At 32.5% G+C, this 27,149-nt stretch overlaps 2 protein-coding genes across 2 annotated transcripts in view; one reads left to right on the top strand and one right to left on the bottom strand.

Moving 5' to 3' along the window:
* LOC143076408 (uncharacterized) overlaps window positions 1–11,912 on the top strand; it is a 33,074-nt gene extending 21,162 nt beyond the window's left edge. Inside the window, exons 8-18 of the mRNA XM_076252166.1 lie at window positions 121–323; window positions 962–1,186; window positions 2,249–2,365; window positions 2,795–2,946; window positions 3,680–3,957; window positions 4,983–5,185; window positions 5,950–6,096; window positions 6,431–6,554; window positions 7,631–7,810; window positions 8,408–8,504; window positions 11,124–11,912. Coding sequence (XP_076108281.1) covers window positions 121–323; window positions 962–1,186; window positions 2,249–2,365; window positions 2,795–2,946; window positions 3,680–3,957; window positions 4,983–5,185; window positions 5,950–6,096; window positions 6,431–6,554; window positions 7,631–7,810; window positions 8,408–8,504; window positions 11,124–11,253 — 1,856 coding nt within the window. The 3' untranslated portion in view covers window positions 11,254–11,912. The remainder of the gene's footprint in view (window positions 1–120; window positions 324–961; window positions 1,187–2,248; window positions 2,366–2,794; window positions 2,947–3,679; window positions 3,958–4,982; window positions 5,186–5,949; window positions 6,097–6,430; window positions 6,555–7,630; window positions 7,811–8,407; window positions 8,505–11,123) is intronic.
* Window positions 11,913–18,327: 6,415 nt separating this feature from the next.
* The window catches only part of LOC143076386 (integrator complex subunit 2-like), a 34,800-nt gene continuing 25,978 nt past the window's right edge, over window positions 18,328–27,149 (bottom strand). Inside the window, exons 16-22 of the mRNA XM_076252124.1 lie at window positions 25,834–26,035; window positions 24,282–24,410; window positions 23,242–23,458; window positions 22,752–22,862; window positions 21,133–21,240; window positions 20,108–20,213; window positions 18,328–19,272 (exon numbers count right to left, since the gene is read on the bottom strand). Coding sequence (XP_076108239.1) covers window positions 18,944–19,272; window positions 20,108–20,213; window positions 21,133–21,240; window positions 22,752–22,862; window positions 23,242–23,458; window positions 24,282–24,410; window positions 25,834–26,035 — 1,202 coding nt within the window. The 3' untranslated portion in view covers window positions 18,328–18,943. The remainder of the gene's footprint in view (window positions 19,273–20,107; window positions 20,214–21,132; window positions 21,241–22,751; window positions 22,863–23,241; window positions 23,459–24,281; window positions 24,411–25,833; window positions 26,036–27,149) is intronic.

The raw sequence follows: 27,149 nt of genomic DNA, 5'->3' as shown, positions 1-27,149 counted from the left end.
TAATGTGAAAGCTGTGAATACATTCATCTTATTTTGATAGGTATTGAAAGCTGTGAATACATTCATCATATTTTGATAGGTAATGTGAAAGCTGTGAATACATTCATCATATTTTGATAGGTAATGTGAAAGCTGTGAATCCACAGCACATTGGCACCAAGTGTGGAGCACATTACAGTGTATTTCTGAATCCAGGACAAAAAGCCCAAATACGGATCCGACTGTATTATGAGAAAGAGGCTCCACCTGAAACCTTTGGCACTAGAGATTTTGACTTTATATTCCAGCAGAGGAAGTTAGAGGCTGATCTGTTCTATGATGAAGTATGTATTTATATGTCATGATTAAGCATCAAACTATCATGTTCTATTAGAATTAAACTGGTGAATAGAACAGTATAGTACTTCAACAGTGTTTCGTAAGTGTATGTAAATTTAACACAAAGATTTTCAAAGCTTAAAAGCAGAGCAGACAGTTTTACACATATTTTGGCATGTCATGTAACGATTGCTTATAACCAAACGTTGAAAACTGTGTATTATAAAGGTCTGAATCAATTATTATATTATTCATCAATACAGAAGCTGAGAAAAGGAGGTAAAGTACACCCAAAATTACCCCGACAATCACAAACAGAAAAATGGATAGATGGAAAAGGGGATGTCAGTATGCCATCCACTCCCTTAAAAATGGTATAAATATAGATACATACATAAATTAAGCATGGATTTTTAATCAATTTTATGATATGTTTCAACCAACATACCAATAGATCAGAAATAAAAATCTAGTTTTTTTTTAAAGTTTTTTCATGCTCTTCATTGTTTTATTTATCATACATGTAACTGATGTTGTTGGTCAATTTTTTTTTAACCTCTATACCTGTCTACCAAATCCTACACGGCATGGGTAGGTATCATCAAACGTGGCCCAGTAAAAAAATGTATGCATATTTGAACAGGTGATAAAGAATCATCATAAACAAGAAAGAAACATCATACGACAAGCCTATGCTGGTTTACTATGGAGTAAACAGTTCTACTATTACGTGATCGAGGAATGGCTACGAGGGGATAAAGGTCACCCACCACCACCTTTTTGTCGGAGAGAGGGGAGGAATGCAGAATGGGGTCATCTATTCAACAGGGATGTAATCTCAATGCCAGATAAATGGGAATACCCATGGGTATATATCATATATCAGGGGAATTGTATCATATATCAGGGGAATACCCATGGGTATGTATCATATATCAGGGGAATACCCATGGGTATGTATCATATATCAGGGGAATACCCATGGGTATGTATCATATATCAGGTTTTAATCAGATAAATGGGAATACCCATGGGTATGTATCATATATCAGGTTTTAATCATATTGGGTTGTCTGTTTACAGTGACTTGACTGTTAGTGTTGCTCTCCACCAATTGCAACTCATTCAAAATTTTGACCAAATTGCAATTTGTTTTATAAAATCAAATTGTTCAACTGGTCAGAAATTTGAACCAACTGCTGTAGAAAACCACAGCCAAGTCATGAAAGTGCAAGGTGATAAAATAAAACATACTTACAATCCTATAAGACTTTAACTCCACTTAATGATGTTGTGACATAATTAGTTTATCAGTTTGTATAGTTATATTATATTCATTTCCATGCTGAAAGGGAACTGTTTATTTTGAATTGCTATTAAATTGTCCAAACTAAGCTTTCATGTAGGTTTTCTTTCTAAAAGTATTCTATATTGATAAGATATTCTACTGACAATTTTTTTGTTCGTCCCTCAGCGGGATTCGAACTCACACCTTTGATACACTACAGCACCAATCGCTTAGCCTCATGTCCAGCGCTATATAGATATAAAAGTCTATAAAAAGGACCAACCAGCATCTAGAATAGGCGATACTATGCAGATAAGGAATTTTTTTTTATATCAGTCTAAATCTTTAAAAATATATATATATAAGATAGGACCGGTACTCATTATAAAATAATGCAGGTATGAAAACAGTGGCGGATCCAGGGAGGGGGGGATCCTTTATTTTTGGACGATCAATGTATTTGAATGGGAGCATATAGTTGGAACCCCGCCCCCTTTACTCTGGGTTAGGAACCCCCCCTTTTTAAAATGGCTGGATCTGCCCCTGGAAAAGCCATAAGGAGATATGACATTGGTTTGGTATATTTCTTTTGGTATAGCTTATGTAGACTTTAACAAATTTGAGTTTTCAATTGTTTTTCAGTATGCAGCGTGGGACCTAGCCTTCCATATGATCCCCATGGCTCATGTAGATATACAATATGCCAAAGAACAACTGTTGTTAATGATGAGAGAATGGTACATGCATCCAAATGGACAGGTAAAAAAGAAGTGTTATCTGATTTCATCATGTTCATAGATTGACATACACAAATTTTGGATGACTCTTTATTTTGTGTTCTAAATGGGAATTTAATTATGCCATGAATTAAAATGAATTTTCTTTTATTGACAGTAACAATTATCTCTTCTCATTTAAGATAAGAAGGTGACGATTTATATACAAACTGGCATTTTTAGTTTTGACTTTTATGTAGAATTGTAAAGTCACAATTTTTTTTTTAGAAAATTGTGATAAGATAGGTGACGATAAATATATACAAACTCACATTTTAAATTTTTATAGCATAATTTGTATGAATCATTTCCTGAATTTGCAAGAAATTTACTCACACTTGTGCAGATTGTTCAGCAATCTCATTATTAAATGCATGCACTAATTACTCCATTTACTGATATATTTTTTTAGATCCCAGCTTACGAGTTTACTTTTGATGATGTGAATCCACCTGTCCATTGTTATGCTGTACTAAAAGTTTATAAAGCAACGGGACCCAAAGGAAAAAGAGATTTATTCTTCCTTGCCAGATGTTTCCATAAACTGGTTCTTAATTTTACATGGTAAGAGAGTCTTCCCTGCCAGATTTATATAAAATAAAGTACACTAGTCAGACAGAAAACCAATCTTTCTGTCTGTAGGACTATACTAGAATACCCAGCCTAATAACTATTTCACGGTTCAGCTAGCATGCAAGCTAGCCAAAAATATAACCTTTACCTACACACTCAAGTCATTTTGCTCAAACAGGCTTGTGAACTTAAATAAATATCAGAAGATGTGGTATGAGTGCCAATGAAACAACTCGCAAGTCAAAATTTGTAAATTTAAACCATTATTGGTCAAAGTGTGTTCCTCAACAAGTAGCAGTGTAAAACCATTCACACAGGAAAACCAACGGTCTGATCTATATAAAAAACTGAGAAACGAGAAACACTTATGAACTTATGAATCAACAAACAACAACTACTGAACATCAGGTTCTTTACTTAGGTTAGGTGAAAACAATTGCAGCGAGTTTAGACGTTTTAATAGGTACCAACTTTCACCCTAACCTAAATCTGCTTGTTATTTACAGGTGGATAAACAGGAAGGATATACATGTAGATGGTAAGAACATCTTCTCTGGAGGTTTTCTTGGTCTGTTTTAATAGGTACCAACCTTCACCATAACCTAGGTCTGCTTGTTATTTACAGGTGGATCAACAGGAAGGATATTGATGGTAAGAACATCTTCTCTGGAGGATTTCTGGGTACCAACTTTCACCCTAACATAAATCTGCTTGTTCTTTACAGGTGGATAAACAGGAAGGATATAGATGGTAAGAACATCTTCTCTGGAGGTTTTCTGGGTCTGGACAACATTGGAGTGTTTGACAGATCTAAACCATTAGACTGTGGTGGCAAGATTGCTCAGGCGGATGCCACAGCTTGGGTGGCATTCTTCTGTCTTATCATGCTGGAGATAAGCCTCATCCTGGCCAAGAGGGATCATGTCTATGAAGATATGGCCAGTAAATTCTTCGAACACTTTGTGGCTATTGTTGACGCTATCAACAAAAAGGATGGGATAGGTAAATTGACTTTCTTTTATTTATACAACCCTATAATATTACTAAAAAATGAAGCATTTAATACTTATGATTAAATTTTTTTGCTAGGATCATGAAAACATGATTTTTATGCCCCACCTACAATAGTAGGGGCATTATGTTTTCTGGTCTGTGGCTCCGTTCATTCGTTCGTCTGTCCGTTCGTTTGTTCGTCACGCTTCAGGTTAAAGTTTTTGGTCAAGGTAGTTCTTGATAAAGCTGAAGTCCAATCAACTTGAAACTTAGTAAACTTGTTGCTTATGATATGATCTTTCTAATTTTAAAGCCAAATTAGACTTTTGACCCCTACTTAACAGTCCACTGAACATAGAAAATGAAAGTGGGAGTTTCAGGTTAAAGTTTTTGGTCAAGGTAGTTTTTGATGAAGATGAAGTCCAATCAACTTAGTACACATGTTCCCTATAGTATAAACTTTTTTAATATTAATGCCAAATTAGATTTTTACCCAATTTCAGGGTCCATGGAACATGGAAAATGATAGTGCGAGTGGGGCATCCGTGTACTTTGGACACATTCTTGTTCTTTCAAGTTTTTATTAATTACCTGTGCACTTTATTGTAAAAGCTTGTGTCATCATGTATGTTACAATATCATACCTTCCAATTGTCACTATTTGCGGGGGATTTCCCCCATGGAGGCTCCCAAATTGAAATTTTGAAAGAGCAATTTTGTCCACAATTTAAACAAAACAATTAATTTTACAATGACTTTAGGCTTACAAGAGTATTCAGAAGCCAAAAACAACATCAAAATGAATTTGCAGGCCCCCTTGAAGTTTTTCTGAGACTATGACAGCCATCTTGCATGCAAAACCCCCATGGGCATTTTTAAAAGTTGGCAGGTATGCAATATTCATTTTGAAATGAATGTTGATTTCAAAATGATGTGAGATTCCTTTTAGCCATGTCTATTTTAGCCAATCATAATAGCGGCTTATGCTTATACTGAAATATACAGTATATGTAATGTTATTATTTACATTTAAGGTCTTTGGGATGAGAAGGATGGGTTTTACTATGATCATTTACATACTAACAACCATACCTGTCCAATGAAGATCCTGTCTATGGTAGGACTAGTTCCTCTATTCTCCTGTATGGTTCTCAGGGAGGATAACATGAAACAATTCCCAGGATTTTATAAAAGAACAAAATGGTTTCTGGAAAACAGAAAAGACTTGTCCAAAACGGTAAGATCCAAAGAGATTTGTCAACAACACTAAGCTTTATTTTTAGTTTTGAGTGAAGGTTGTTTTGAACGTATCGATAATAGAGGCGAATAAACACAAAGCGTCTTCAATGTTTCGTATGCTTTACTAGAGTGAAAATATACATAGAGACATCGGCAAGTGATGCTTTGCGGGCCTATTGTTACGTAGAATGGCAGTAAATGTTAACCGAATAAAAGAGTATAAAATACTAAACTAAAACTATAACTAATTCACAACAAAGGTAAAAGAAAATATGTGACTGACATTATCCCCATTTGAAATTTCCTAACCATGAAAGCATTTTTTTTGTATACATTTCTATTGAAAAATCACAGGAGTAACAAAAAGGCTGTAGGAATAATAGAACTATTGATTTTTAAAGAAAAAACATAGATAATACCAATTATTTAAAACAAAATCTTAGACAATTGGTAAACAAAACTTTTCAAATACAGGTTTGACACTTCATATAAGAAGATGTGGTATGAGTGCCAATGAGACAACTCTCCATCCATGTGACAATGTGTAGTAGTAAACCATTATTGGTCAAAGTACTGCCTTCAACACAGAGCCTTGGCTCACACTGAAAAGCAAACTATTATAGCCTCCAAAGTTACTAGTATAAAACAATTCAAACATCAATCTTCCTGACTTAGGACAAATGCAAACAAATGCAGCGGGTTAAAACATTTTAATAGGTACCAAACTTCACCCTAACTTGAAACAATATCTATGCTTGACAGATATCATTCATGTGTGGCAGAGAGAAAAAGCCAAATCCAAATTTGTTGCTGGCCATTGTTAACAAGGAAAAGCTGCAAAAAGTTCTCCAGCATCTTCTAAATGAGAACGAGTTTCTGTCACCTTATGGTATTAGATCTTTGTCAAAGGTAGGTTACTCTGTAAAATCATGGCATTATCAAAGGTAAATAACTCTTATTGGAACATTAGATTGGAAAAAGATGAAAATTGATGAAAAAATTTGTTTACAAAAAATGTGAATATTCTCTTTGGCTTTGGCTTGGTGACACTATTTGACTGCAAATTTTTAAAGTGTATTCATAGATATTTGATCCAAATTTTACAAAAGCTAGACAAAAATGACGAACATTTTTGCAAAGGTTATATAAGTATATTAAAGTGAAGAACCACATACAGCAGGAATCTGATTCTATAAATGTATGAACTTTCACACTAATGTCTTTTCTCTATAATTCCTCTCAGCATCATAAAGAACAACCCTTTGTACTGGACGACAACACAGCAAGGGTTGGGTATGAACCTGGAGAGTCTGAAAGTAAACTGTTTGGTGGTAACAGTAATTGGAGAGGACCTATCTGGTTCCCAAGTAAGTAATACTGTGGTAACAGTAATTGGAGAGGACCTATCTGGTTCCCAAGTAAGTAATGTTCCAAAGTAAGTAATATTGTGGATTCATTAATATTCGTTGGATACCAATTTTCATGGATTTCTTGGGTACAGGGTAACCATGAATTTAAATGACTAACGAAATACAGATTTGTACTTGAATGTATGCAGAATTTGCCTAAACAACGAATTTAAATCTCCACGAATATGCAAGTTTTCATCAATCCACAAAAATTGGTACCCACGAAAATAAATGAACCCTCAGTAAGCAGGGATAACTATATATGTGTAAACTGTTTGATGGTAAATAGTAATTTGGGAGAACATATCTGGTTTAACATTCTGTCATGTAGAAATTTCTGCTTTTAAGTCTATAAAAATGAATCCACAATAGATAAAAAAAAAATAGGAACCCTGATCTTGTTCTCAGTTTGGTGTTACTGAAATGGTTTGCTATAAAGTTTTAAATCAAGAACAATGACTAAAGTGGACCATTCATGAATATTAAATGGGATAATTGCTCCTGGAAAACAGCAAAAAAAGATTTGGGTTTGGTCAGTTTGTGAGTTCAACCACAATTTAGTTTCATTTTATATTTATATATATTTATATATTGGGAGATTAGTCATTGTCCAATTGACACTAATTAAAAAGATGAAATTTCCACTCATAATAATTCAACACATCAGGAGTCCAAATACAGGTTCAGGACCACAGGAAAATTCCAACTCATCTGAAATTTTCAGTTAACCGAGTTGAAGACAATAAGAGCTAACAGTAATATAACTTTAGATTACTGTGGATTCATTTATTTTCGTGGGTACCAATTTTCGTGGATTAAGAAAAACTTGCATATTCGTGGATATTTAACTTCGTGGTTTTGCTGAAGTCTGCATACAAACCTATAAAAAAATTATCATTCGTTGAATATTTAATTTCGTGGTTTTACTGTGACCACGAAATCCACGAAAATTGGTATCCAACGAATAATAATGAATCTACAGTATGGTCAGACGATTCTAATGTGCGAATTATATAAAAATGTGTCTTTTTCAGTGAATTACCTGATTATAGAGAACCTATTCAGATATGACTATTATTACGGGGAAAGTTTGAAGGTGGAATGTCCGACAGGGTCAGGAAATCTAATGAGACTGAGTGATGTAGCTAAGGAGTTATCCCATCGGTTAGCTGACATATTCCTACCCGACCTTACAGGACATCGACCTTGTCATGGTAATTATGAAATATAACAGTTACAAGACTTGTTTTCTGTCGCTCACGACTTTTATTACTAGTATAGTAAGTTGCAAAAACAGCATTTACTACTACCAGCACTGGAATCAGATAGATATAAATGATTTGAAAAATTGAACTATACATGTAGAAAAAAATATACAAATGAACAAGAAATAGAACTGTCAATTTATGCATGTATGTCAAACTTGAATTAATTCAGAGTCTTGGAATTTGTAAATAAATTCACTTGGTTAGTACATTATTATTTGTTTGGTCCTTTCAAATATGGGTGAAAGTTTCAACTCATCAAAACCACATATGAGCTCCATTAGAAAAACTAACTTAAAGTTGGAGAATATATATTTTTTTTTTTTTGGGGGGGGACTGGTTATCACTATTAGCTGTCTTGAATGGGACCTTAATTCTTCATGACATTTCCTACAAATTTGGTTTTAATAAAGGGAAGAATCGAAGATCAAAGTAAACAAATATAATTTTGCCACCATGCCTCTTACCAGAGTTCTTCTTCTTTACGGGAGGATGTTGGGTTGTATGCTTGCTTTAATAGTAAAAAATTGTTTTATTATTATTCAGGCCCCAGTGAAAAGTATGACAAGGATCCTTACTTCAAAGATCTCATTTTATTTTATGAGTTTTTCCATGGTGACACAGGTAGAGGATGTGGAGCAAGGTAAGAAATCGTGGTAACAACAGGTATAATATTTTTCTTGTTATGTTTGTGTAAGAAAAGGTTATCTATATATAATATGTCTTGATCTTTTTTACTTATTGGATTAGATTGGACATGATCAACACTGCAAAAAGTTATTTATAGATTTGATATTGATTTAGATAACACTGTTCATATTTAGGAAGATTCAACTTGAGATGGGGTTGATGGGAGTAATCCAGACAAATATCTGGAAACAGAATATAATATATTATAACTATTTTTAGCTCACCTGGCCTAAAAGGCCAAGTGAGCTTTTCTCATCACTTGGTGTCCGTTGTCTGTCGTCGTTAAGTTTTACAAAAATCTTCTCCTCTGAAACTACTGGGCCAAATTTAACCAAACTTGGCTACAATCATCATTGGGGTATCTAGTGTTGTGCCGGCCAGAAATTGGTTCCTTATTATGTCCTTTTATGATCCATAAATATGTTAAAATGGTCTCAAATGTTATATTGTTAATATTTATTGTTGTTAAGATATTTCGTTATTCACACCCTTGTTAAATCCCAACTGGTTCCATTGTAATTTATTCGTTTGTTTACATCTGATATTAAAGAACATTTCTGGAATGTCACTGGAAATTGATTGTTTACATGTAATTTATACAAGTTGAAGGGACCCCAAAATTAGTAGTTTACGCTTGTTGTGTAATAATTATGACTTGTTGTTGTAGAAAACATAGTATTGTGTACTTCTATATTGTTTAAACACTTATTTATGTATTTATTAGCTCTCATACTGTATTTTAAGTCTACTTTCACTTTTCACTTGCAGTTCAGAATGTCCATTTTTTGTTGGGACACATACCACTTCAATTGGGAATTTCACTTACATTATATTATGTCACTACTTATATCCTGCATTACTAGCTTTGTAATATATTTATTTATCCATATAGTTAGGTGTGGATCCTTTGTGAAGTCTGAATTATTTGTAATATTGTGCATAAGTGCCCGGAGGATACGTAGAACCATCATCTTTGCACAAATCAGCACGTTTGCCCGGAGATCGCAAACCGAATTATTTGATTGGTTAATATTATTCCATATATAAAGCGACGTCAGTGTACTCGTGAAGTCATTCTTCTCAGTTCACTTTCTTGAGAAAATGTTTATTTTAGTCGCTTAGAGTTTAACTTGAATTATTTTTTATAATATCACAGCAGAATATTTCTTTAGATGTAGCGATGGTATGTTTGCGTGATAGTTTAATTTAATTATGCCTTTTTAGGTATTTTTATTGTGTGTTTCTATTAAAGAAACCATTCTTTTACTTTGTTGGCACCAGGAGTCAAACTAAGTTGCACCGGGTGCATAAATATTTATTTAAAAGCTTCCGTGGATTATTGATCCTTTAGAGAAAAGTTATGAATGTAAATTACATTTTATATTTAGATGATTTTACCAATCAACCGATTCGTTTACTTCATTTAATCTGTTTATAGCGGTAGTAAAATTTAGCTGTGCTTCAAAGTTTGGATTTGGCGCACCACATCTATTTTAGGTGTCTCTGCACCGTATAAGGCAAATTTATATATATATTTAGATACATTGCTGAGGCATTGTACCTTGATTAGAAATTACCATCTATTACTAAATTGTAAACCTTGGTGCAACAGCACCTTGTTTTTATAGTATTGTCACCTAAACCTTGGGTGCACATGAACTTTGGTGCAACCGCACCTCATTTATATACCGTAACCTGAACTGCAGGTGCCTTATTATGCACCTCACCGAAAATATAGCAAGTTAACTATGAGTTTGATAAAGGTGAGCGACACAGGCTCTCAAGAGCCTCTAGTTAAATTGTGTATGTATTAAATGGGCATGAGGTAAAAGTGTCTCATATAAAATTGAGAATGGAAATGGGGAATGTGTCAAAGAGACAACAACCCAACCATAGAGCAGACAACAGCCAAAGGCCACCAATGAGTTTGATATGTCTTTTAGGGCAAGAATCGAATATATTTTTATGCTGCTTTTATCTGATGTATATTCTAACATGACGTCCTTCAAATGCTTTAAGTACACACCTGTGGTAAAATATAAATATATTGCCTGAGCTGTTTCGATCGTACTCTCACGTCATATGTTTTTTTTTTATGAATGAGCTTCTCACCGTCATAGAACGATGATGTAAGAATATAAGCATTTTCGGGAAAATACATGCATATGAAACCGAAAATCATCACAACAATGAAATGTAAACAAACGATGCTAAAATGTGTTATAAGCTGTATTTTTTTTTATATATTTAAGACATATAAATAATTATCATTTAAATTCATCCTGAACTATCTGAATACTTTATTGTAAATAGTTAAAGCATGTCACTAATTCAGTTTGCTCCGTTCTATAATGCAAATTTAGTAGTGCTTTTTTAATGGGAACAGCAAATATTTGCCTCCACCTAAAGCACTTTGTTCCAAAAGAATTGTTGTATTTGTCGCTCAGAGTAAAATATTTTCCAACCCATGAGTTATTTCTTGAATTTAGTATGTATAGTATTAGATTTTGAAACTGCAATAAATTTATAACTTACTATCTATTATATAATTTTTTCTATTTTATACCTTCAGCCATCAGACTGGATGGACAGCACTGATAGCCAACACAATGAAGTACATGCACAAATGGACACTGGAGAATGATAGTGATATGAGTGATAACGAGGAAGGCAGCTTTAGACCTAGGCTACATACACATTAGACCCAGGATACATACACATAAGACCCAGGCTACATACACATTAGACCCAGACTACATACACATTGGGGGGGACAAGGCGGCAGAGGACATTTTAGAGCATTGCCAGGGATGAGGGGACACTTTTGTGAATTAATTATTATTCATTGGAAACCAGTTTTTGTACAGGTGAACCACAAAATTAAAAGTTCAACAAATGACAAATTTCTGTAGGGTCTTTTGCAGATTCAGCAAAACAATGAAATTAGATATCAACAATCATGAAAGTTTTCCTTAATCCACGAAAAATGATGTCCACGAAAATAAATGAATCCACAGTATTAAAATTCTCTCAGATTTAACAACAGAAACAACAAATGGGTAAAAGACAATCAGACATTTAATTTGCTTGTTTTTATTATAAGATAATCAATTTAAACAGTTGTATCTAGAATCGAATGTGTATGGTCAAATTTTATTCAAATTTGTTATTGTTAAACGGTAAGATTTTATTTGATTGACATTTTTAATGGTTTAATGGGGAAGGACTTATATTTTATTAATGTTTTAAATGGTGAAAGGGGAGGAACTACATTTTATCTACCTCTGATTGACGTTTTAATGGTTAAAGGGGAGGATCTTATATTATTCGACAGTTTCTTTAATGTTAAAAGGAGAGGGACATTTTTATACGACCGCAAAATTTGAAAAAATTTTCGTCGTATATTGCTATCACGTTGGCGTCGTCGTCTGCGTCGTTGTCCGAATACTTTTAGTTTTCGCACTCTAACTTTAGTAAAAGTGAATAGAAATCTATGAAATTTTAACACAAGGTTTATGACCACAAAAGGAAGGTTGGGATTGATTTTGGGAGTTTTGATCCCAACATTTTAGGAATTAGGGGCCAAAAAGGGCCCAAATAAGCATTTTCTTGGTTTTTGCACAGTAACTTTAGTTTAAGTAAATAGAAATCTATGAAATTTTGACACAAGGTTTATGACCACAAAAGGAAGGTTGGGATTGATTTTGGGAGTTTTGGTAACAGTTTAGGAATTAGGGGCCAAAAAAGGGCCAAAATAAGCATTATTCTTGGTTTTTGCACAATAACTTTAGTTTAAGTAAATAGAAATCTATGAAATTTAAACACAAGGTTTATGACCACAAAAGGAAGGTTGGTATTGATTTGGGGAGCTGAGATCCCAACAGTTTAGGAATTTGGGGTCAAAAAGGGGCCCAAATAAACATTTTTCTTGGTCTTCACATTATAACTTTAGTATAAGTGAATAGAAATCTATGAAATTTAAACACAAGGTTTATGACCATAAAAAGAAGGTTGGTATTGATTTTGGGAGTTTTGGTCCCAACAGTTTAGGAATTTTGGGGCCCAAAGGGTCCAAAATTAAACTTTGTTTGATTTCATCAAAAATTGAATAATTGGGGTTCTTTGATATGCCGAATCTAACTGTGTATGTAGATTCTTAATTTTTGGTCCCGTTTTCAAATTGGTTTACATATAGGTCCAAAGGGTCCAAACTTAAACTTTGTTTGATTTTGACAAAAATTGAATCCTTGGGGTTCGTTGATATGCTGAATCTAAAAATGTACTTAGATTTTTAATTATTGGCCCAGTTTTCAAGTTGGTCCAAATTGGGGTCCAAAATTAAACTTTGTTTGATTTCATCAAAAATTGAATAAATGGGGTTCTTTGATATTCCAAATCTAACTGTGTATGTAGATTCTTAATTTTTGGTCCAGTTTTCAAATTGGTCTACATTAAGGTCCAAAGGGTCCAAAATTAAACTAAGTTTGATTTTAACAAAAATTAAATTCTTTGGCTTCTTTGATATGCTTTATCTAAACATGTACTTTGATTTTTGATTATGGGCCCAGTTTTCAAGTTGGTCCAAATCAGGATTCAAAATTATCATATTAAGTATTGTGCAATAGCAAGAAATTTTCAATTGCACAGTATTGCACAATAGCAAGAAATATCTAATTGCACAATATTGTGAAATAGCAATTAATTTTTTCAATTGGAGTTATCTTTCATTGTATAGAATAGTAGTTGAATCAACTTTAATCATAGTTTTATACAATATACAATGTATTTTCATTTTTACTACCAACTAATAAATTAAAACAATCTTTAACATTCAGTGATAACAAGCACTTTTTATTACATTTTAATATTGTATGATGTATTTAAATCAGCAGTTATTGTTGCAAACTTCATTAGAAATTTGAATTGAAATCAGTACATCATAACTTTTGTATAAGTGAATAGAAATCTATGAAATTTAAACACAAGGTTTATGACCATAAAAGGAAGGTTGGTATTGATTTTGGGAGTTTTGGTCCCAACAGTTTAGGAATTTGGGGCCCAAAGGGTCCAAAATTAAACTTTGTTTGATTTCATCAAAAAATGAATAATTGGGGTTCTTTGATATGCCAAATCTGACTGTGTATGTAGATTCTTAATTTTTGGTCCCGTTTTCAAATTGGTTTACATTAAGGTCCAAAGGGTCCAAACTTAAACTTTGTTTGATTTTGACAAAAATTGAATCCTTGGGGTTCTTTAATATGCTGAATCTAAAAATGTACTTAGATTTTTAATTATTGGCCCAGTTTTCAAGTTGGTCCAAATCGGGGTCCAAAATTAAACTTTGTTTGATTTCATCTAAAATTGAATAAATGGGGTTCTTTGATATTCCAAATCTAACTGTGTATGTAGATTCTTAATTTTTGGTCCAGTTTTCAAATTGGTCTACATTAAGGTCCAAAGGGTCCAAATCATAATGTGATATAAACCTATGTTGTGTCAACTATTTAATCACAATCCACATTTAAAGCTGTATCAAACTTAAAAGTTGTGTCCATACTTGTCCCATCTGTTCAGGGTTCTACATCTGCGGTCGTATAATGCTGCGCCCTGCGAAGCAACTGGTTGAGAATTGTATTTTAAAAAAGAGGATAATATATTTGTTAGACATTATTGTATCTGCAGATTATAGTTGAGCTATTTGAAAATATGAATAAGGAGTTTATATTTGACTGAACATTTGTTGAATTGCTGGAGACATTATTAAATTATATTATGAGAAGTAGAGGCTCTTTGATTTACATATTTGGGTTTTATATCTGTTTATTGAGTTGCAGTAGAAAGAAATATTCTTACAGATTAAAAGGGATAAGGTTTGTTTTTGTGGGATTGTATTTAAATTGTGTATGCAAGGAGGGAATTGGTATATTTGGTTTTTAATGTATTAAGAATATCATTTAATATTTTTGTAATATGTTCTTATTCTGTAAACCATTATTTTTTTCACAGATTAGGAAATATTTTTTTGCAATAGTCATTCTTTTTGAACTGACTTCTTGAAATTTATGTTTGTTTTTTTTCTAATTTTTTGTGTATTTATGTCTCAGAATCATCAAAGTTTGAGACATTTGTAACAATTCTTGTCCCTTTATTTTCTACCTACTAAAGTCCTCAAAAATATATAGCTTGTGAAAATTTGTTTAGATTACAGTAATTGATTGTTGAAGTATAATGTTACCATGTATTAGCAAGCCTATCTTACACTTAAATTGTATATAATCACTTACATGTACTCACATTTTTATTTGGGTTCTATTGACATATCTGGGATATGTTCTTAGACATTAATGGTCTGACAGCATTGGAACATATCTTGTACTGTGGATTCTTTATTAAATAATATAATATTATATTGTGAGATTTTGTGAGTATAGGTGGATGTAGTCAAAATAGTTATGACGTCTTGAAAGGCTATTATACTTGTTTGCTTTGACAACTTAGTCACTGTAAAGCGTCAAAGCAAAAAAATAGAATAATAGCCTTTCAAGACGTCATAATTATTTGGACTAAGGTGGACAAAGAAATTAAACTTGACAAAATACAAATTTCAATTAGTTTGTTTTTGTGCAGAATATGTCAAAACTACTAAATCAATAATTCTTTATAATGCAAATTTTTTTTCGTCGAAGAAAATTGACACCCAAAAATGAAATATTTCACAGTTCTTAGATGAGTTGTCTCAAGTATTATCATTTTGGTTTGTTGATTTTGTAAAAAACTAAAAATATCTGTTTTACTCTGTGCAAAGGAATAAATGTGTATAAAACATTTGATCTAAACTAATTATTCTACAAAATGATAATTTCAGATGTAAAATCTTTCTTTTGGTTTATTTATCAACCACATAAATGGTATTAAAGTTAAATTGTTCCACTGATCTCAGATTTTTAAGAGATTTTAAAAAGACTTTTTTTTTGACGAAGCTGTTTTCCTGCTAATAGTTATATATTAAATTTATACCTGTATATCACTTTTATGTCTTTTTGTTTATTTATATGTCTTGTTTAATATAAGTGCCTTTGAGTGATTATTGTTATATCCTGTTAAAATGTATGTGTGTCTTTAAATTTGTTGAAGTATTGTGTAAAATACTTGATATTTTTGTCTGATAAAACCATTACTCTAACATAAGTTTTATAATGCCTTTATTCATTCAATTTGTTTTTTTCAACTTTCCAAGTAAAAAAAAATCTGATTTCTCATACAATTTTTTTTCTTCAGGCAAACTTTGCTACATTTGTCATTATTAAGAGGGTAGAAGGGGTCCTGATCCCGAAATCTCGGGCTTAAAAACATGTGAATTTCATCTGGTGATGAACATGAAATCCTGAGGTCCCGAAATTAAATAAGTTTAAATCCTGACATTTGAAAAAAGAATTCCTGGATCCCAAAGGGGTAATCCTGAAATCCCGAGCTTAAAAACACTCGATCCTGGAGTCCTGATAAAGGTCCTATCCCCCCTCATTATTATATCACAAGAAGTTAGTTGCTATTATGTACCATTTTATTATTGCTATTGCTGCCCATGTTAATTTACTGTTAGCTTTTGTTTAATTATGTTGATGCAAAATCCTCCTACCAAGTCTTTCAGATCACGTTGAATTTCAGTATGGAAGTGTACAATGTATTATTTATTTTTACTTCAATTTTTATTCTATAAAATATCCTTATTATAACTTATTGTCTAACTTATTCAACTCTAGGATGGTCCTGAACATGCATGAAATAATTGCCTCTGGACTTTTAACATACAATCAAATAATCTTTATCCTCAGGAAAAATATTTTTAAAAAGAGGCATACTAGTGGGTTGTCTCCCATTTTTCATTATTTAAAAAATATAATAATTTTGCATATGTTCTAAAATAAGCAGTAGAATAAAAACACCACACAAATATATTCAGACGGACTAATTTTAAGTAAGTTATTTCCCTCAGGTGTAGATCAATCCAAAATGTGTCCCAATTATTTTTCTTTGTTCATGACTTTTTAAATATATTTTTCTGACTTGTGTATATTAATATTAAAGTTGAATTCAGTTTTTAAGTTTCTATTAACCGTGTTACACTTCACTATTCAAAGCAGCCTGTAAGTATTAATCAACTAGAATATTGTTTCTAATTATAATTTACAAGGGAGATAACTGTGTGAGTGAAAATAATATTAAACCATTTTACAAATGCTCTGTGATTTCTATAACTAGTCATATTTGTTGGGATTGTTATTTGTTTTGTTTATTGTTACAAGTTATTTATATATATAAGCAATGATATTAGCCAGTATTTTATATAAGCTTTATTGATTTTATTTTTTGGTATATTTATTTATAATAAAATGGTTTTGCTGAATGCTTCAAACTTTTTATTTGGGTTATCAGCCCCTTCCAGAAAAAAATGATGGGAAAATAATCTCTATACCAATAGTATTGATGGGAAAATAATCTCTAAAAAAAAAAGAAGATGTGGTATGTTTGCCAATGAGACAACTCTCCACAAGAGACCAAATGACACAGAAATTAACAACTATAGGTCACTGTACAGCCTTCAACAATGTGCAAAGCCCATACCGCATAGTCAGCTATAAAAGGCCCCGATATGACAAAGTAAAACAATTCAAACTAGAGAACTAACGGCGTAATTTATGTAAAAATTTAACAAAAAACAAATATGCAACACATAAACAAACAACTAAATTATAGGCTCCTGACTTGGGACAGGCACATACATACAGGATGTGGGCAGGGTTAAACATGTTAGGGGGATGCCAACCCTCCCCCTAACCTTGGACAGTGGTTTAACAGTACAACATAATCTATACCAATATTCAAGCAGTTCTATTTCAAATTTGTTAAACTACATTTGTTAACATGGACTCTGAGTGATTCTCAGTTAAGTCACTTAATAAAAAGATCATAATATGTGGTATGCTTGCCAGTGGAATACTCATCGTCCAGATCACAAAGATGTAAGCCAATATAGGTCACTGTAAAGCCTTCATTAATGAGAAAATCATGTCATATATCTGCTTTCAAATACAATTAATAATAATGTTTCACGATAAAAAAACAGTCTAGTTTATGACTAAAACATTTTGAAAAAACAAATATGACCAACAACAATCACAACCCATTTATATGTTTCCCACCTATCATGACATCTTTATTAAAATAAAAAGATCAGACCACAGTTTTAACAGACATCTTAACAGAAGCTGAACATTTATGACCCATTGACATATAAATTCCTTCCCATTGATATATTATCTCTGTGTATACCTTGGTATTTGGACTGGTCTGTAGTAATTCCTGATATCTTTTACATATTTTCTACTTTGAAATAGTGAAATTTTTAAGATGACAAATCTAGAACAATTCCAAAGTTACATCACTGAGCATTTTAGGTTTTAAACTTGAATAGTTGGTTTTTTGGCACAGTTAAATGTGTACAACTGTTTGAACATCCTAAGTAGGAAAACTTGTTTGGTGGAAGTGGTTTGTTTGTGTGGTTCATAAGTGTTTCTTGTTTTTCTTTGTTTAGATTAGACCATTATTTTTCCGGTTTGAATGGTTTTACACTAGTCTATTTGGGGCCCTGTATAGTTTGCTGTTTGGTCTGAGACAAGTCTATGTGTTTAATGGCATACTTTGACCTATAAATGTTAACTTTTTATACATTGTGACCTGATCAGTGAGAAGTATAGTAGATCATTAATACCGTTGAAGACATTTTAAATTTATTTGCATATTTTTATCAAAAACATCTTTCATTTTTACTGTAAAGAGAGCAGATCTTCCTTCAAAATTCTCCAACATCTGAAGCTGCAATTAACTATTTTTGCACATAACAATGGTAGCGTCCATGTCAGAGCAACAATTCAATAACTTCCAGGAGAATGTTCCATATGTTGTTACTATGGTAACTGCTAATAGTAAATATTCCTTGTGACTATGGACTTCTTTACAATATAAGAGAAAGTTTATCGGACTATGCCGTGTAGTTCTATATGTTGTTGCTATGGTAACTACTATGAGTTAATATTCCTTGTGACTATGGACTTCTTTACGATATTAGAGAAAGTTTATCGGACTATGCCATGTAGTTCTATATGTTGTTGCTATGGTAACTTCTAAGAGTAAATATTCCTTGTGACTATGGACTTCTTTACAATATTGGAGAAAGTTTATCGGACTATGCCGTGTAGTTCTATATGTTGTTGCTTCCATCTATGGTAACTACTAAGAGTAAATATTCCTTGTGACTATGGACTTCTTTACGATATTAGAGAAAGTTTATCGGACTATGCCATGTAGTTCTATATGTTGTTGCTATGGTAACTTCTAAGAGTAAATATTCCTTGTGACTATGGACTTCTTTACAATATTAGAGAAAGTTTGTCTGACTAAGCCATGTAACTCTTCAAATTGTACAGTAAGTTCAGGTGATAGTAAACTATATTTTGATTTCTTTTTGCTTGGTTCAAAGTTCAAATCTGTCTGTTCAGTTGCTATGATATTACTGTTACATGATAATTGAGAAACACAGACTCTACCAAGTTGTAATAATAGGGAATTCACATCCTCAAACAATGGTGGGAATGCCTGACACACCTTTACTAAATATGGAACGGTCTCGAGGAAAAACTCCAATTTGTCACCAGCTCCCAAAACTGCAAAGAAAAGAAAATTTTGTTATAAAATTCATTACATAAAATGAGCCCTAAATATAAACAAGCATCACAAGATTCATGTGATTGAATACCTTATGGCTGATAAAAGGCCAGTGGCAAATACAAGATGGATAATCATTTCCTAAATCATATGAAATCGTACTATGCATGCTTTTTCAATGGAAATTGTGACGTCATTCTAAATAGAACTAAAACCCATGAGACGAGAATAATGATGACATCCTGATGAGAGTAATCACATTACCTGAAGGTTACGGTCTGGTTGATTAAGTAACATGTCTTTCAGGGTATATGACACTTGTTAAGGTGGTACCCAACACTTTCACTAAAATTAATTTGGCTCGTTTAATTTTCATAAAATTTTGTCAAAGTATTTACTTTAACCCTTTAACAAAAATATAAAAATTTCAAAAATTTTTAACCAACCGTTTTGTCAGAAAAATTACACTGGTTATATAGCAGTTTGACAAACACCAATTTTGATCATTGAGAAGCTTAATATTCCCTTTACAACACAACGTAATTAAAACGTTAAGCTGACTTTACAGAGTTATCTCCCTGTAGTGTTAGGTACCACCTTAATTGATGATTATATAAAAAAAAAAAAAGAAGATGTAGTATGATTGCCAATGACACAACTGTCCACAAGAGACCAAAATGACACATAAGTTTATTTATCCGTAAAATACAGATTTTTTTTTCTTCAGATGCCATTACAATAGAAGGTAGAATCACTATGTCTCACTTTGACAATAAATCCTTGCTGGACAGACAAAAACATTAATAGGACAATGACATATAGCTCTGTACTTACCATTAACCATAGTAAACATAACATTAACAGCTAACTTGGCAATGTTTAGAGATTTAGGCAAGGCATATTGGCAACATAAATGGGCCATCATCTTAATGGCAAATATCTGTAAAATAAAGAGGAATTTTATAAAAAAAAAATACCTCATTGTCTTCAATTGATACATTTATGAAAATAAAAATCAAAGAAAAGAAATTGAAAGTGTCCAATAATGATATAATTTTCAGGATGTCTACATAGATACATATGCATGATTTCATATCAGCAGATTTAGCACCTTTAGTGATTACAAATACTCTGAAAAATAGTATTTTTAATCTGTTCTAGTATTAAAAAAAACAAATTTTTATTACATTTTTTACTAAAATTTTCTATATGCCTTTTTGTGTTTCTTTGTTGACATATTTGTTTGTTTTTATAGTAATTAAGATTGTAACACAATTTTTACTACTGTACACCTATTTTTGACATTTTTACCTATCATGTCTGTTTGTTATGTCCATACATCAGTGGCGGATCCAGAACTTTTCATAAGGGGGGGGGGGGGGGGGAGGGGGGAGGTTCTGACTGACCTAAGGCGGCCCTCTCCAGTCATGCTTCAGTGATTCCTTATATAATGATTATAATCAACCAAATTTTTCACACAAAAAGGGGGCCAGGCCCTCCATGGCCCCCACCTGGTTCCGGCTATGCACATTGTTGTCAATATAATGGAATTTTATGTGACTGTCATACAAGTGAGAGGTTCAGCTAGCTATTAAACCAGGTTCAATCCATCCTTTTCTACATAAGAAAATGCCTGTACCAAGTCAGCAATATGACAGTTGTTATCCATTCATTTGATATATTTGATTGAGTTTAAGCTTTGGATTTCGCCATTTGATTAGGGGCTTTTCCATTTTGAAATTTCCTCGAGTTTGGAATTTTTGTTATTTCACTTTTTAGCAGGTTGTTCCTATCTGGTTAAATCATGCATAACACCTTTATTTAACAGGCATCTAAATATAAAAAAATAATTAAATTACCTGTTTATGCATCTGAGGTTGACTCAATAACTCTGGTACAAAATCTAAACAGATATGCATAGAGGGAATACCTGGTACAGTTATATTTAGTAACTCTTCAGGATACCCCTGTTCCAAAAATAACCAAATGATTTATATATAGAATGAATCCCTTGTAAAGTTATATTTAGTAATTCTTCAGGATTACCCTGTTCTAAAAATAACCAAATGATTTAAATATAGAATGAATCTCTGGTACAGTTATATTTGGTAATTCTTCAGGATACCCCTGTCCAAAAATAACTAAATAATTATATAGTATGAAATTATTCATAAAGCATACATCTTATCCCTATTTGTCCACTATTACTCGACATTACCAAAATTCCTGTAGAATTTTGACATCAAAATAGAAAATGTCTGACGCCAAAAAGGAAAAGTTATTGTTGTTTGCATCAAAAGTTGAAGTGTCAGATTTTCAAATAGGGATAAGGTCTATTGAAAAAATTAACAAAGAAACTTCATCTGATTCTCTTCAATTGTAAATTCAAAAAATATTGAGATTTTTATGAATATGATTGATGCGACTTGGTAAAAATTTGTAAGGGTTCCGCGGAACACAGTGTCTCGCCTACTTTTGCTGTAAATTGAAGGATCAACAAAAATGAGGGAAAAAATCAATAAAAATATTCCGCTTGATACCATGTTTGGATTGTAGGAAGCTTCTGTCCAAGTTTGGTAAAAAATCCTGAATAGTTTATGAATCTAATAAATGTTTTAAAAACTTTAACTGCAGACTGGATGTAATGTTAACTGGAAGAAAAACTAAGTCCATTTATAAGTAAAATACAGATACACAGGTACAAAATATTAACAAAATTTCCTTCTAGATACAAGCTTTTGATCATAAACAAGCTTCTGTCTTAGTTTGGTACAAATAAAAAATAGTATAAGAAAGTTATCAAAATTTTTAAAAATTTAACCACAGAGTGAATGTGTTGTTTCCTGGCAGAAAAAAAGTCCATTTAAAGTAAAATATGGAAAAAATGGATTTGTCATTTTACAAAATTTACTTCTGGATACTATCTTATGATCATAAACAAGCTTCTGTCCAAGTTTGGTACAAACCAAGGATAGTTTTAGAAAGTTATCAAAATTTTAAAAACTACAACCACAGAGTGATGTAATGTTTTCCCGCAGAAAAACTATAAGTAAAATACGGAAAAAATTGAATTTTATTTTCACAAAATTTACTTCTGGATACTATCTTATGATCATAAACAAGCTTCTGTCCAAGTTTGGTAGAAATCCAGTATGGTTTAAGAAAGTTATTAAAATTTCAAAAACTTTAACCACAGAGTGAATATTTGTGGACGCCGCCGACGACGGAATGTAGGATAGCTTAGTCTCGCTTTTTCGACTAAAGTCGAAGGCTCGACAATAAAAACTAGCATTCTAATAACTGAAACATAGATCTGTAAGCAGATTTTTTTCAAAATTGCTTTTATTTAAGTTGCATTTTTGTCCATTCTGAATTTACAGTATTACGAATCTTACCTGGAAATGTATAAGTTCAGCCAAGTGTGGATCAGAAATAAATATTTTATGGATGAATGAATTTACAGATTTACAAATCTTACCTGGAAATGTATAAGTTTAGCGAGGTGGGGATCAGAAATAAATATTTTATGGATGAACGAGCAAATAACACATTGAATTTCTCTTCTGTTGTGGAGCAGACCTTCTTCTTCCTAAAATAAAAATAATACAAATTATCTCAGATGTCTCAATGAAATCAGCTGACTTCTGGGGTTTCACACATAATTCTAAGTATTAAAACAAACTTTTTGCAGAAAGCAAATTCTGTTTCTGCTCCATCTGACAAAAGTATGATTTCATCTTGTTAAATCAGATTATTTATAATATTCTAATTATGGATGTAACACATCTTCTGATTGGCTGAAACATTTTGTCTATCGATCAGCACATAGACATAATTTTTTTTAATGCCTGTGATGTCCAACTTTTTTCATGATTTACTCCTTAAAAATGGAATTTTCAAAATATCTTTATTCTTTGATATTATTTTAAATTAAAAGTTCAATGAAACAAAAGTAGATATTTGAATACCTCATCCTCCTTTGGTAAACAACATTCTAAGAGTATTTGTACAACAGCACTATCTTGAGCCATGATGAGTGCATTCTTGAGATCTCTTCTCTCCTGATCGGTCTGACTGGCATGGTCAAGGATTGGGTTAACCAGTGTGTGGTTATGTAGATAGACCTTAGATGCCTGCATGTACGCCGACAGAATACACAGGATAATCTCCAATATTGGTGGACATCTGGATAAAAAACAAACAATAACCTTTATTTTCATCTTTAGCGAATCTAATTGGTTTCAAATTTTCTTTAAAACTGGTTAATCTCAATATTTTATGAGAAGCCTTTTTACTTCACATTTAATGTAATTAGTTCTAACCATACTGAATTGTTTTCAAGAAAATGTCTGAGTTTCCCTTATATGAAAAAATATGCAAATTATATGCAAATGTTCTATACCCTGCTGATAAAGGATTATGATTCCATTAATGCTAAGATAGATTTAAAATCAGATTCTTGGTTACATAATCTTAACATGAAATTCAAAATATCCCAATTTTGCTATGCATTTTTAAAATAGTCCCAGCATGAAAATAAATACTATAATAGTGTCTTATGTTGTAACTTGGGGTGGTTTTGTGGACATTTTCATTTCTTGTCGTATACATGTATATCAAATATAAGCAAACAGACATATAATTCAGTATGGTTAGAATGGTATGGGCTTTGCTCATTGTTCAAGGCTGTGTAGTGACCTATAGTTGTTAATTTCTATGTCATTTTGGTATCTTGTGGACAGATGTCTCATTGGCAATCATACCACATCTTTTTTTTTATATATCTCTTTTCTCCTAATCAAAGTACTGGACATTATCATCACTGATCAAAATTCCATTGTTTTAAATATCAGCAGAACTTGTTTTTGTATGGTAATGATTGAAGAGCAAGCATGTACACATCTTTCAAATATAACAGCCACTTTTGAATAATTATTGGGTCCAAGTTAGACCAAGTAATAAAAGAAAATAAAAAGACTAACAATTGTTTGCTACAAAGGGTACTTACCTGTATACTCTATTGTCACACCTGAGTATTATAAGTGGGTCTATAGTCACATCATTTTCTGTATACTGTGTAATGACTGCTCCCCTTTTATTACTTTGTCTTAAAGCATTTACTGTAGCTAGTCGAATACTAAAAGTAAACAATTCATTTCTATTTAAGAATCTGTAATTTTTTCACCTCCAAGCAATTGTTATATAAAAATTATTAAATCTTAAACCTTTGTTATTTCCCTTCAGTCCTTGGGGATACTTTATTTCGCATTGAGATTTTTCCAGCCCAATTTGTGGCAATTTACTTTCGCTATTTTCAAATTTACTACATGTAATTAGACAAGGATAGATCCAAGTTCTTTTAATTTTTCGCGACAATTTATATTTCCGTTATTTTTTCTTCCTATCAAAGTCGTGAAATAAATCGCTTGCAAAATTAGTTGGTTTACAGTAGGTGTCACATACCAATAAAGAGTGCACATGTTACAACTGATCACTATTTATCTGCAGACCAAATATAAAGTCATTGTGTTCACTTATATTGCAGAAATTTGAAACAAAACATTTTGAATTTTTTCAACATATTGAAAGTTTAAGGTATAGGCATACAGGAAATAGGTATCTGACAGATCCAAAGAAGATCACATATTCCAACTCATCACAAGTCGCTCATAAAATAAGAATTTGCAATACAGCATAAGGCCTCCCAAAAAACTAGAGGCTCTTAAGAGCCTGTGTCGTTCACCTTGGTCTATGTGCATAATTTTTTATTAAACATAGGACACAGATGGATTGATTACAAAATTGTGTTTTGGTGATGGTGATGTGTTTGTAGATCTTACTTTACTGAACATTCTTGCTACTTATAATTTTCTCTATCTGTAATAAACTTGCAGCGCGGATCCAGCCATTTTAAAAGGGGGGGGGGGTCCCAACCCAGAGTAAAGGGGGGGTTCCAACTATATGCTCCCATTCAAATGCATTGATCGGCCAAAAAAAGGGGGGGGGTTCCAACCCCCGGAACCCCTCCTCTGGATCAGCCACTGAACTTGGCCCTTTAGTTACAGAGGAAAATATTTTGTAAAAACTTACAAAAATTTACCAAATCAATAAAAATTGTTAAAAATTGACTATAAAGGGCAATAACTTTTTGAGGGGTCAACTGACCATTTTGGTCATGCTGACTTATTTGTAGATCTTATTTTGCTGAACATTATTGCTGTTTACAGTTTATCTCTATCTATAATTATATAGTATTTAAGATAATAACCAAAAACAGCAAACTTTCCTTAAAAATTACAAATACAGGGGCAGCAACCGGTTGTCCAATTCATCTGAAAATTTGCTCTAAATGCTTTGGTTTCAGAGTTATAAGCCAAAATCTACATTTTACCCCTATGTTCTATTTTTAGCCATGATGGCCATCTTGGTTGGTTTGGCAGGTCACCGCACACATTTTTTAAAACTAGATAACCCAATGATGATTCTGGCCAAGTATGGTTAAATTTGGTTGTCTTATATGTATATGTCTACCCATCTACATGTATATCTATTATTCTTACCTTCTAGGGGAAATAGAATGTAGTTTGATCCAGACCTTTCTGACAAGGTCGACGACTTTCCTGGGAATTCTTGTGTCTAAAATTAGAATCAAACAGCCCAGGAATTTGTCTGAGAACTGTAGTATGGTGTCTGCTGGCATTCTTAATAAGGTCTGTAATGCTACAATCATTTCTGATGTTCTCAAGGGTAAACCATCTATAGCTAAAAATAGAACAAAATAAAATATGATAAAATATATCTAGAGCAAAAGCCATTCTGATATACAGGCAACCAATCTGTCTGTATATCTTTAAACAAATCCTAAAATTGTTAACAGCTTTCTGTCTGTTCTTTTTTGTGTGTGGATTATTGCCACATTTTAATCAATTCAAAACTTTTCATCAAACCTGGTATTCAGGTATCTCCACTGTCTGTATGATAAAATATTTTCTACACTTCAAGATAATTTCTGTGATATTGATTGTATTGTTATAACCTTGTAGAAACTATTCCAGGGTGATAGTTGTCTTTGTGAGGGGTGATATTTCCTGTGGTATTGTTATAACTTTGTTGAAACTGTTCCAGGGTGATAGTTGTCTTTGTGAGGGGCGATATATCCTGTGATATTGACTGTATTATTCTTACCTTGTTGAAACTGTTCCAGGGTGATAGTTGCCTCAGTGAGGGGTGATATTGACTGTATTGTTATTACCTTGTTGAAACTGTTCCAGGGTGATACATGTAGTTGTTTTAGTGAGGGGTGATATTTCCTGTGATATTGACTGTATTTTTATTACCTTGTTGAAACTGTTCCAGGGTGATAGTTGTCTCAGTGAGGGGTGATATTGACTGTATTGTTATTACCTTGTTGAAACTGTTCCAGGGTGATAGTTGTCTGAGAAAGGGTTGATATTTCCTGTGATATTGGCTGTATTGTTATTACCTTTTTAGAAAATGTACCAGGGGGATAGCTGTCTTAGTGAAGGGTGATATTTCCTGTGATATCCGCTGTAGTGTTATTACCTTGTTAAAACTATTCCAGGGTGATAGTTGTCTTAGTTAAGGTGGATATTTCCTGGGATATTGACTGTATTGGTATAACCTTGTGGAAACTGTTCCAGGGTGATAGTTGTCTTTGTGAGGGGTGATATTTCCTGTGGTATTGTTATAACTTTGTTGAAACTGTTCCAGGGTGATAGTTGTCTTTGTGAGGGGCGATATATCCTGTGATATTGACTGTATTATTCTTACCTTGTTGAAACTGTTCCAGGGTGATAGTTGCCTCAGTGAGGGGTGATATTGACTGTATTGTTATTACCTTGTTGAAACTGTTCCA

This window comes from Mytilus galloprovincialis, chromosome 5 (assembly GCF_965363235.1).
Source record: "Mytilus galloprovincialis chromosome 5, xbMytGall1.hap1.1, whole genome shotgun sequence".
In the NCBI taxonomy this organism is placed as follows: Eukaryota; Metazoa; Mollusca; class Bivalvia; order Mytilida; family Mytilidae; genus Mytilus; species Mytilus galloprovincialis.
The sequence above is the reverse complement of the archived record's forward strand: the minus strand, read 5'-3'. Positions and strand labels throughout refer to the sequence as shown.